This window comes from Solanum pennellii, chromosome 9 (assembly GCF_001406875.1).
Source record: "Solanum pennellii chromosome 9, SPENNV200".
NCBI classification, from domain to species: domain Eukaryota; kingdom Viridiplantae; phylum Streptophyta; class Magnoliopsida; order Solanales; family Solanaceae; genus Solanum; species Solanum pennellii.
In genome coordinates this window covers 80819103-80831255 of record NC_028645.1, presented here as the reverse complement: position 1 = coordinate 80831255, position 12153 = coordinate 80819103, and the positions used below count along the sequence as shown (strand labels likewise).

The window sequence follows — 12153 nt, the reverse complement described above, 5'->3', positions numbered from 1 at the left end:
GGTTACCTGATGATATTATCTTCATTTATATAGTACTCACATCACATCAATATTATTAAAAGATATTTGTAGCATGTTTATAAGGTTTTAGTACTATGTTATATATAGGAATAATGCACGAGTATCTCCTCAATCTATGCCTGAAATTTCAGAGACATACTTATGCTATGCTAAGGTTTTATTATCCCCCTGAACTAATTTTATTTATAATTTTTTACCCTTTTTCGGTCTACGTGGCACTATCTTGTGGGACGAACGCTTGTTGACTTTTTTTTTCAAACTAGTGCCACGTAGGCCAAAAAGGGGTAGAAAATTACATATATAATAAGTTCAGAGGGGTAATAGGACCTTAGTATAGTATAAGTGTGTCTCTGAGATTTCGAATATAAATTGAGGAGATACTTGTACATTTTCCCTTATATTATCTATCAAAATTGAAAAGATCCACCATATCTTTATCTTTAAATGTGCCTGTGGTTTAGCACCACACAAGTACTTCAATCATTTTTGGTCTGGACGATTAGGTTAAAAAAGAAAAAAAAAGATAGATTTAGTTAACTTTTTTTTTTTACGACACGCTTTCTATTGAAGTTAGTGACGAAGTCAAGATTTCATGAAGGGGTTCTAATATTTATTTTTTAGACCAATATGTGTACTACAAATTTTACTTTAGGATTCATGTTTAAAAAATAAATGAAGAAGAAAAAAAGGGATGGTCTAAAATAATGGATTTTGAAAAATTTTAGAACTGATAAGGGCTAATGAGAATTATGAAAAAAAGAAGAAGATATGTATATAAGTAAGGCATAATACATATATTGGACTCTAAACTTGGCTTCAAATATTAACTTTGACCTCTAACTTTCATAATGCACAAATGGAAACTTTAACTATCAACTTTCAAATAAATAAACACATGAGTCCTATATGGCAAAATACATGTAGGACACCACGTAGGACAAAAAATGACATGTAGGACATGTGTGTCTATTTATTTAGTTTTATACAAGTTTAAGTGTCTACTTGTGCACACTCAAAATTATAGGACATAAATATAATTTAAAAGTGCATTACACACATGTCTCATCGGCTCCAGGTTAGTGTCACTTAGAGCCACATAAAAAAATTATATTTGTTTATTTTTAATTATTGCAAGAGACATCTTTTTGAACCACAATAATAAAACATTATTTTTTAAAGTTCTAAACTAAGCACTAACCTTATTGATGAAAGGTGTGAATTAGCTTCATTTTTTGGCTGACATTATTGAAAAATAAATGAACTTTGATTCTAGTTTTGACTGTCATTATTGAAGATAATTAACTTTAATTTTGAAATAATAATGATAAAGTTCAATGATTTCTATGTATTGTCAATTTATTAAAAAAATGAAAAAAAGATGAGCATGAAGTTCAAAAAAGAGTGGTAGGAGAAGGAGAAACAACATTTAGGTGGGGGCTTTGAGAAGGAGAAAAAGTGTGTCGGCGGGTAAAGAAATTGGTAAGTCAATTTTTTTTTGGGAAGAAATTGAATTCACTAGAAAATTATTAAGAGAATATTTGAATGTGTATATAATTAAATGAATAAAATAAAGGGAAAAGGGTCTGATATACCCCTCAACTTTGTCATTTAGAGCTGATATACCCCTCGTTATAAAAGTGGCTCATATATGCCCTTACCGTTATACAAACGGCTCACATATACCCCTGCCGTTAAAAAACGGCTCACATATACCCTTCATTTAACGGAAGTTAAAAAATTAGTTTTAAATTTATATTTATTACTTCTAATTTTTTTAAAAAAATTATTTAGGGGTATATATGATTCTTCTATCAAAGTTCAAGGTATATTTTAATTTTTTTCATACAAAAATTATTTTTTGACTTCTTTTATTTATAATAGTTTGAGTTTCTTATTCTTATTTTGTTTTTTTCTTTCATTCCTTAGTTTAAATAAAAAAAATTTAAACATTTTTTTTGTGTATATTGTAATTTAATTTCGTATTCGAAGAAAAATTTTGGTCATCTACAATAAGTTTTACAAGAATATTAGTGAAACATAAATAAATTTGATTATCAAAATAATAATTATAAATTAGTCATTGAAACAAAAAAAAGTAAAAAAAAATATGTTTGACGAGGATTAAATTTACTCATATGGGATTATATTTTTTATAAAAAAATAATAAAAATTTAGATTAAAATTATTATTTTTTTCATTTCCGTTAGAGGAAAAGGGTATATGTGAGCCATTTGTTTACAAGTAGAGGTATATATGAGCCACTTTTATAACGAGGGTATATCAGCTCTAAATGACAAAGTAGAGGGGTATATCAGACCCTTTTCCCTAAAATAAATTTTACTGTCAAATTCAGAGATGACTTGAAAAAACCAGGGTAAACATTTCCTACCCTATAAAACTAAGAATAATTTCAATAATTATTTCATTCATGGAGAGAACTAAGGGAAATAGTCCTAGTATCCTACTATTTCCATGGTTAGGTTTTGGCCATGTAAATCCCTTTTTGGCACTAGCCAAGAAATTATCAAAAATGAATTTTCACATATATTTTCTTTCAACACCAATTATTCTCAAATCTATCAAGGAAACCCTAGATAAAAACTCAACTAATTATAACCTCTCCATACAACTTGTTGAATTTCACTTACCTTATTTGCATGAGTTACCACCTCATTACCATACAACTAAAGACCTCCCTCCCCATCTCAACTCCACTCTTATTCAAGCCTTTCAAATGGCTTCTTCCAAATTTCCAAGCATAATTGAAACCCTAAAACCTAACTTGATTATATATGATGGGTTCCAACCATGGGTAGCAACTATGGCTTCATCATACAATATTCATGCTATTATGTTTTATGTTTCTTCAACTTCTGGTCTTGCCTACATTTACCACCAATTTCTTTATGGGAGTTCAAGCCTTACATCTTTTCCATTTTCTTCCATATACCTTCATGACTATGAGATCAAGAAATTAGATATGAAACCAATAAAACCACGCGATGAGAAAGCCTTTGGATATGTGGTACTTAAATCCTTTGAACAATCTCACAATATTGTTTTGTTGAACACTTGTAGGGAGATTGAGGAGAAGTATATAGATTATGTTTCTACAATAGGAAAGAAGGAGTTGATAGCAATTGGACCACTTATTCGCGAGGCGACCTTAGGTGAGGAGGAGAATTGGGGGACAATTCAATCATGGCTAGATAATAAGGATCATTTATCATGTGTTTATGTATCATTTGGAAGTGAATTCTTCTTGTCAAAGCAAGAAATTGAAGAGATAGCAAAAGGTCTTGAGTTAAGTAAAGTAAGCTTTATTTGGACAATCAAATTTCCAAAAGGGGTGAACACAACAATAGAAGAAATGGTTCCACAAGGTTTTCTTGAAAGTACAAAGGGAAAAGGGATGGTTATTGAAGGATGGGTACCACAAAGTCAAATTTTGAACCATTCAAGCATTGGAGGTTTTGTAACTCATTGTGGATGGAATTCGATGTTAGAAAGCATGAGTTTTGGCATACCATTAATAGCCATGCCTATGAATCATGATCAACCATTGAATTCAAGATTAGTGGAGGAACTTGGCATAGGGGTGGAGATTTTGAGAGGTGAAAATGGAGAAATAATGAAAGAAGAGGTGGCAAAAGGAATAAAGAAGGTGGTAGAGGATAAAACTAGGAAACAAGTTAATTTGAAGGCAATGGATATGAGTGAAAAGATAAAATTCAAAGGGGAGAGAGCTATTGATGAAGGGGTTAAAAAGTTGTTGAAGCTTTTGTGATGATAAGTTGAAGCTTATGTATGGTTTCATTTTATTGTATCATCTCGTACTTATCTCGTACTGTATTGTTTCAATGAATACAATATTTAAATAAATTTACATAATATCACATCTCCTAATAAACATGTCACATGATTATTGCGATATGATTTATCTATTATCCCCAAAGAGAAAGATACTAGTGGGCTAAGACAAGACATATCAATCAATAGAGCCCATTAACTTTAACTTACATACTAGTAGTGTAAAAAATAATTACACAACCAGATCACCACAGGTAATCTTTTCAATAGTAGATTTTGTAATTTTTAAAAAAATAAAAAATAAAGACAAGTTATCTTTCGAAAAAAAAAGAAGAAACATTTTTTCCAAAAGAGTAAAGGGGACAGTTGCTAGGTAAAATAATATATGGTCACCCCATCCATTCAAGTAGACTATTTTTTCTCTTAATTTATCGAGATAAAAAAAAAAGAGATATCTTTTTATATAACGAAAGACTGATGTCTTTCAAAATTCTAAAAGATTAAAAAATATATGTGCTTTAGTTTCCGTTTTTCTTGATTATGAATCAAGATGAAAGGTCGGATGTATGTGAATTAATAATGCAACAAATTAAAAGCAAAAACATTTATATAGATGTCACAACATTATTTATACATGATATACACAAATTTGCTTTCTTGTATATAACCAAGAAAACATTTTTTTACTTTTCTTTCTTTGATACTACTAAACCCTCTAATATAGGATAACTAAGAACTAAAACATAAAAAGAAAGGAAACCTTGTCCAAACATCTCCTCAAAGTTCCTCTCTAAGACCAATCTTTTCATTCCAAATATGAAACATATCACATTAAACACCACTAAAAATGTCAAAGGAACCATAAATAACTTAGCACCTTGGAAATCAAATTTACCCTTTTCATATTTCCTTAATTTCTCTTCATCTATAGCTTTGTTTGTTAACCTGAAATTTGCCTTTGCAACACCTAAACACTTCATCAAAACATCTAAGCATCCAAATAAGCAAGCTGTGACTGTTTTTATTATCCAAATTCTTTGTTCATTCCACCATGTTCTTAAGTTGCCACCACTAGACATGACTTCATGTAAATGTTGAGCTAGAGATGATAAGAATATGGTTGTGAATAGTGCAAACCATGGGCTTGTCACCTGTAAATAATAAATAAAGACAATTGAATAAGTCATGTACATGAATTTTTCTAAAAAAAAACATTATTTTGTGTCTCACACGACTGACGCTAACTCTTATTTAATTTCCACTTAGTATACCAACAAGGATGTAGTAGGATAGATAAAATTCATTTTAATCAAAGGTCTTGAATTTGAGTCTTGAAAATGTAAAAAATTCTTATAGTAGGGGATGCTTCCTCTTTAGTGGGCCCTATGTAACATAATCTGACTTAAACCACACCGTTAAGTTTTGAATACCAGATGGTTAAACAAAAAAATAAACTAGTAATTTCATTAATCACCACTATAATTTGAGGAAATTCGTCCCATCAAGCCTTTTGAAGATTGACCTTTCTTTCTCTAGTAATCAATCACTCGTATGTCCATTTCGACTTGCAAAATCGGAATTTTTAATAATTTTATACTTTGAAAGATGTATATATAAGTGACAAAATTAAGTTTTTACCTTGGGAAACACTGGAGTGCCACTCAAGAAGCACAAAGGTGGAACAATGCCATAAAGGAAGCAAGGAATGGAGAGGAAATGTGAGAACATGAAGTATCCATAACACATATTTTGGACTAAAGGCATTTTTGACATGAGCCCATAAGTAAATGGGCTGTATTTTGAAAGCCCAACTTGTACTAGCCCAGAAGCCCACTTCATGAGTTGGACCAAAGCATCTTTCATATCAATGGTGCTACAACCAAGAAAACATGGCCTCTTTGGGTAAAGATATACTGATTTCCACCCCTTAGAATGCAAGAGATAGCCTGTGTATGAGCTCTCTAGTAAACTATTGTATGAGTACCCTATCTGAAAACAACAGTTTAAGCTTTTAGACGAAATAATCACGTAATTTAACATCAAAATAAGGTCATAAATATATGACACATCTAATTTAGCTCTTTTGACCCACTCAATTTAGTCATACCAAAAATTGGGCTAAGCAACTTTTTTTTATTTATTATTTGATACGTGTTATAAATGATCATAAAAAAAGAGTTTTGTTAGTTTTATTCGATATAATTAAACATAAAAAGAGTTATCAAGTTCGATTATGATTTATTATGTATTCCATCTTGACTCAGCTCATTTTAATCTTGAATGAGTTAATTCGGCTCATTTTAATCTTGAATTTGTTAATGACTTAACTCATTTTAACTATTTTAGTTCAGTTCAATCCGTTTATTTAACCTGCCTAAAAATATATATGGACTAGTATAGTAATAGGATGATACTTACTTCTTTACCCCATCTTGTATTTTCTTCAAAAGTGCAAGAAGCAAGAGTTTTAGCTTCATCAATCATCTCATCACATAGAACATTTTCCCTTCCATTTCTTTGATGATTCAAAGAGTTAATGAACTTTCTAGAAGCACCAAACTTTTCTTCTGCCTCTTGAAGTGACTCCTCTATAAACCAAAAATATATATTTTTAATTAATAAATATATAAAATGTTCATAGAATTATATGCTTAAACAAAATAAATTACACGATTATGTGTATATTAATAAGATAAACCTGATTGATACAATTGAGATTCCCACTTGTATTCTAATTGAGCTTTTTGAAAAAGTGTAGTCATATTATCTTGGTTAATTGGAGTACTATATAATGCTTCTTTCTTCAAATAATAGCCTGTGCCTGCACAAACTGTTCCTCCTACTCCATCCATCCCTTGATACTTATTCTATAATTAAAAAAAAAAGAGAGAGAAATGAGATTTTAAGGAGTATATACTAATGATTTCAAAAATATTTATACAATCAGATCATCTATTACACGTAAGCAAACATATACTACTTAATGAGTTAACATAGCTATAGTTTGAATTAATTACGTCTCACAACTTAAATTTAGTTCTAATTACGTCGCCTCTCTTCTCTTTTCTCTCTTCTCTCTTCCTCTCTCTCGTCTCTCTCCTCTTTTATACAAATACAAATTATACATATACATATACAGTTAGTCTCTCTCGCTCGCTTCTCTCCTCCCTCTTCAATATCACTCGCCAGATTTACAAATACATATGTATACCATTTACATATATACAATTATATGATAGATATACATATACAATTCACCTCTCTCCACTCTCTCCCTCTCTCCTTCCTCTCCCAATCTCACTCACCCCCGTCTTCCAATCTCGCTCTCCAGATATACAAATACATGTGAATATCAAGTTCGGCCCGACCCGACCGTGTAGACGCCCAAAAATTGTACATATGTAATGAAGTGGAAAAACTAGAAATATATAGAATACAATTATTGCAACATATATTAAGACACTACAACAAAAACAACTTTTAGCGAAATTAATTATTGACACTAATAAAGAGTGCTAAAGTCTTTACCGGCATTAGTTAAGTATTATTAGAACCAATGTCGCTAAAAGGCTTTAGGGACATATACAAAGAGTGACAATTGACGCTAAAAATATATATTTAGCGGCAATTAAGAATTAAATGCCGCTAATGATATTTTTGTTGTAGTGAGAGGATGTGTAGGTACCTGATATGCTGATCTTGATTGAGCATCATAGATGTCATTTTTACTAACATTATAAAATGTTTGAGGGAATTGTACATAGGAAAGAGTAGTAGTAATATTATGATCAAGATGAAAACACATTGCTTGCTTGGCTGAAGAAGGGTCATTGCAATACATGTCACAATCCAATACAAGCATATATGGTGCATTGCTCATTACCCCTGAAACCCTAAGCTGCATGACATGACCACAAAATAATAATAACCATAAGTGATTGTTCAAAAATTGATCGATTTCTAGTAGTGATTGTTCGTGATTTTTAAATATAGGAAAGTAGCTAGGTTAGTAACTACTTTATATGTGTTATCCGAAACGTATATACTGACCAAAATAATTTAAATTCATGTTATGTATGTCTCATTTAACAGGAAAGGTGCCTCGACTAGGGCTGATTCAAAATCAAAACCTTTGATTAAAAGATCTCTATCATTACATTGTTAGTATGTTTTGCAGCTTACCAATCTTTATATATCTGATTGACTTTCTTAGATGATCTGATAATATAAAAAATATATTCCGATTTAATTTCCTAGACTCTTTTTTTTATATAACTATATTTGTGATTAATCTTGATACTAGAAAACTATAAAGTTGATGAAATGTAAACTCAACCAATTATGCTATTAAAAGTTTTCTTCCAAATTTCAATTTTAATAATCGAATATTATGTGAACGTGAGATACTTTGTGCAGAATAATATTACTTACGAGAGCATTTAAGGCTCCAGCCTTGAAACGATGAGGGCTCGATGGTCTCCTCTCACGTGACATATAAACTAATTGTGGCAATTTGCTCTCCTTATTATCATGTATCACCTGCACCTCATAAATAATTGATTATTTTTCTTATCTCACCTTAATTACATTTTGTAACCCTAAAATTTTCTCATTTGTGCTAACAAATCAAAAAAGTTAAATGGAATTTTTTTTATAAGTTACAATCCTCGTCTTATTAATATGATGAAAATGAATATCTTAAAATATTGGTTAAAGTCTAAACAGTTTGACTCTCGTACTACGTCTAATAAATTACTCTATTCCACCATTAATTGTCATACTTTTCATTTTTAGAGTCAAATTATACAAACTTTAAGTAATATTTAACATATACTTTTTAATCGTATTGATATGTAAAAAATTGCAACGTATAATACTTTTCGTGTAGTTTTTGAATATCTAAATTTTTTGTTTAAAAGTGAATAAATATAATCTAATTTAGCTTTGAAAATAAATCAAATTAACTTTCGAAAAGCGCAACATGACAAATAAAAGTGAACAGAGGAAGTACTATTTGTTATTTAAATTTTCTACTAAAAATATGTAGTGACTATTTCCGCGTATATTTTAATTGAATAAAAAAAAATATTATATCTAGCAGCTATTTATAGTGTTTTAAGAATTTATCTATCCCCATTCATTTTTTTCTAGTGAATTGAGATTTTAAAAAATCGTATTTTGAAAAATTTCTATTTTTAATAGTATCGATAAACGAGAGATAAGTAAAAGTGAACGGAGAGACCTCAATACAGGGAGGTCGATCCATTCTGACGGACCCTTCAACACTACTGGCTTTCTCAATATTTTTCTTGAATACTTCGTATGCCGCCTGCACAATTAAATTAATAATATTTCACTATCTTATATATGAATAATAATAAAGTCCATATTACCCTTTATAAAACAATAATAATAATAAAAAAGTCCAACCCTGGACAAAGTTATTGTTGAAATCACAATTATAAACATATATTATTTAACTATATTGAGTTTTGGATCGATAATGTTAAAGAATAATAAAAGTTCCGATGGTTAGTGAGAGCTCAACTCCTTACGAGGCTTGCGTAATTCTTCTCTCTACAATTGATTTTTTAGAGCGTGAGTTAGATTCAAAATATTAATTTAACATGATATCAGATCTTTTTAATGATAGTTTTACTACTTAATAGTATGAAAATAGGGAAAAGGGTTCAAAATATTACCTAACTTTGACCGAAATTGTTGTAACATCTCAAACTCTGAGCATGAGTTATTATCCGCATGCACTATTTAATAGTGTATTTTAAAGGAATATATGTATTCACATGGACACTTTATTATTTATAATGATGCAATATCTATGATGTCCACGTATTCACATATATATTTTTAAAATACACTATTAAATAGTACATGGAGTAACAAATTCTTTTCAAAGTTCAGATTTGTTACAACAATTTCAATTAAATTAAAGTTTCGAATATATTTCAAAAAAAATTTCCCAAAAAATATAATAGAGATCTATGTCAAACCCTATGTCACCACAAGGTGGATTAAAAAAAAAGTAGTAAGAACCAAGTAATTATTGATAATGTCATTAAATTTGAAAGAGAAAGAAGAAGGTTTATAATTTTGGAGGTAGTTGTTAAAGATGCTACCATATTATTGTTCTTAAATTAGTCCCTTAAGATTTTGTAGAACAAGGAAGAATTCAAGGTGACTATTGTAAGAATATGTTTACTTTTTATCCTAGTGTGTTAATTAATGTTGCTCAATTTAAATAATTAATATGCTCAAATTTAAATGTTTCATGTCTAAATCACTTCAAGAGTAGACAGAAAGATTGTGATGAAGTGTTGGATATGGATTAGTCGGAAGTTTTTTTTTTTTTGGTATCAGAGTCATGTCTATCCTAATTTTTGGTTTACTTGATGTTGTACTTTCATGTTATGTTATTCAGGCTCTGGATATTTAGTTCTAAGAACTTGAGGGTGTTAAAAAACCCCAATCAATTATGGAAATTGGTTTATTTACCGTCATCCTCTGTAATAACATATTAATTCACTATAACAACAATATATTTTCTGTGAAATTGAGTTTTCATGTTTTGATGAATATTATATGTTCTCTATAATAACATTCCATCATAGCAACCAAAAGATAATCATGACAAATGATATTATTATAAAGAAGTTTTGGCTATATGTGATTTTGATCAATCTTACCTCGTATGTTAACTTTTCGGGTTGATTCAGACTCAACGTCCTTTTCTTTACGGTAATATCGGAACATTTTATCATCCAAATTAAAACGGTTAAAAAAAATTACCTTAATATTTTCCTCTTCGCTCTCGAATTCATTTCCTTTGAGGATCAAACGTTCATCATCACCGAAAGAAGAGAAAAATGCATCAGGACAAATAGTCTTCACTCCATACTTTCTACAAAAAGGCACCCAAACCCTAGCAAATCCACATGCCTCCTTAATAGCATACAACGTCACGGTGGCGCCACCGTCATCGGAGAGATAAACGGAGAGTTTTTCCGATGGATAATCGAGTGACATAGCCGATAAAACCGTGTTCATAACCTCAAGAACCGGTTCCTTAGTAGGATCAGCCGTGCATATAAACACGTCGACGCCCGGTAATTCGGTATCAGCCGGAAGATTTTCCGGCATGACGGACCGAGCTACCGGGCGCCAACGGAAGGATTGTGTAACTAACCATATTAGAGTGAAAATACCCTCAGAAATTGTAATAAGACCCCATGAAATAATTGATACATTATTATCTCCTTGGAATAAATTTTTTATTCTATAGTATAGTAACCCTAATATGGCTGAAAAATGTAACAAAATATGGATTCTACTAAATATTGCACGAGGTTGTTGTAATGTGCATGTATTTAGATAAGGTGCACCCATGACCAATTTTTTTTTTTTTTTGCACTTTCTTTTTGAGTTGGTTTTAATTTATGGTGATGGTATATATTGCTCCTTCTATATATAGGAATTTAAGAAAGAGGGTCTAGGCTAAAAACAAGAACTATATACTATAAAATTATATTTAAAAAATGGGTCAAAATCGACTGATAGAATTGGTAGTTAAGAAAAATTGATGTTAATCAACGGATTTATATTGTACTATCATCGATTTTGCCTAAGTATGTTTTGTAAAATCGATAAATAGGATCGATTAAAATTGAGGGACAGTTAATCCCAAAATCGATGGATAAGGTTTAATCTTAAAAAATATACACAAAAAATATAGGTAATTGAAATCACACCTAAATAATTTTTATGACTTTATTTGGACGATCTTTGATAAAATATTTCCATAGTTTTTATTTATACTCTTTAAATTTGCAATTTTTTCACTTCAAAAATTGATCATGTCTGTTGATTATTGTAATATTAATAATTAAAAACCGAGGCACTTGCGATGATTTTCTTTTTAACTATTTCTCTAAAAGATAGCCAATTTTAGAATGTTTTTAAAGAAAAATAACATTGATGGATAGGGTCGATTATTATTAGTATTTATAACTGGATTTGGAATTACAATTTAAGTAATACATAAACATAATCCTTAACTTGTCGTCAGTTGGCAACTATGACCTTTAACTTTAGATGTGCATATAAAATTAAACAAATTGACACATTCGTCCTACGTGGCACCCTACATGGAATTTTTGTGTCTTGCGTGGCGTCCTACGTGTATCATGTTATATAGAACACATGTATCTACTTATTCAATTTTATACAATTTTAAGTGTTTACTTGTGCACATCTAAATTTAAGAATTATAGTTATCAACTGACATTAAGTTAAAGGGTAATATTT

General features: G+C 30.1%; 3 protein-coding genes across 3 annotated transcripts; 1 reads left to right on the top strand and 2 right to left on the bottom strand.

Moving 5' to 3' along the window:
• The first annotated feature begins 2440 nt into the window (after positions 1–2440).
• LOC107030720 (beta-D-glucosyl crocetin beta-1,6-glucosyltransferase-like) lies at positions 2441–3912 on the top strand. Its single transcript, XM_015231985.2, has one exon. It carries the CDS (start codon positions 2450–2452, stop codon positions 3806–3808), a length of 1359 nt encoding a protein of 452 aa, XP_015087471.1. The 5' UTR covers positions 2441–2449; the 3' UTR covers positions 3809–3912.
• A 602-nt stretch (positions 3913–4514) lies between these two features.
• On the bottom strand, positions 4515–5694 carry LOC114078674 (cellulose synthase-like protein G1). Its single transcript, XM_027919726.1, has 2 exons — positions 5470–5694; positions 4515–4982 (listed from the first exon to the last, which is right to left on the bottom strand). The coding sequence occupies exons 1-2, from the start codon at positions 5692–5694 to the stop codon at positions 4515–4517; spliced, it is 693 nt and encodes a 230-aa protein (XP_027775527.1).
• Positions 5695–6515: 821 nt separating this feature from the next.
• On the bottom strand, positions 6516–10989 carry LOC107030465 (cellulose synthase-like protein G3). Its single transcript, XM_027912005.1, has 4 exons — positions 10639–10989; positions 8263–8370; positions 7517–7729; positions 6516–6698 (listed from the first exon to the last, which is right to left on the bottom strand). The coding sequence occupies exons 1-4, from the start codon at positions 10987–10989 to the stop codon at positions 6516–6518; spliced, it is 855 nt and encodes a 284-aa protein (XP_027767806.1).
• Between the last annotated feature and the right edge of the window lie 1164 nt (positions 10990–12153).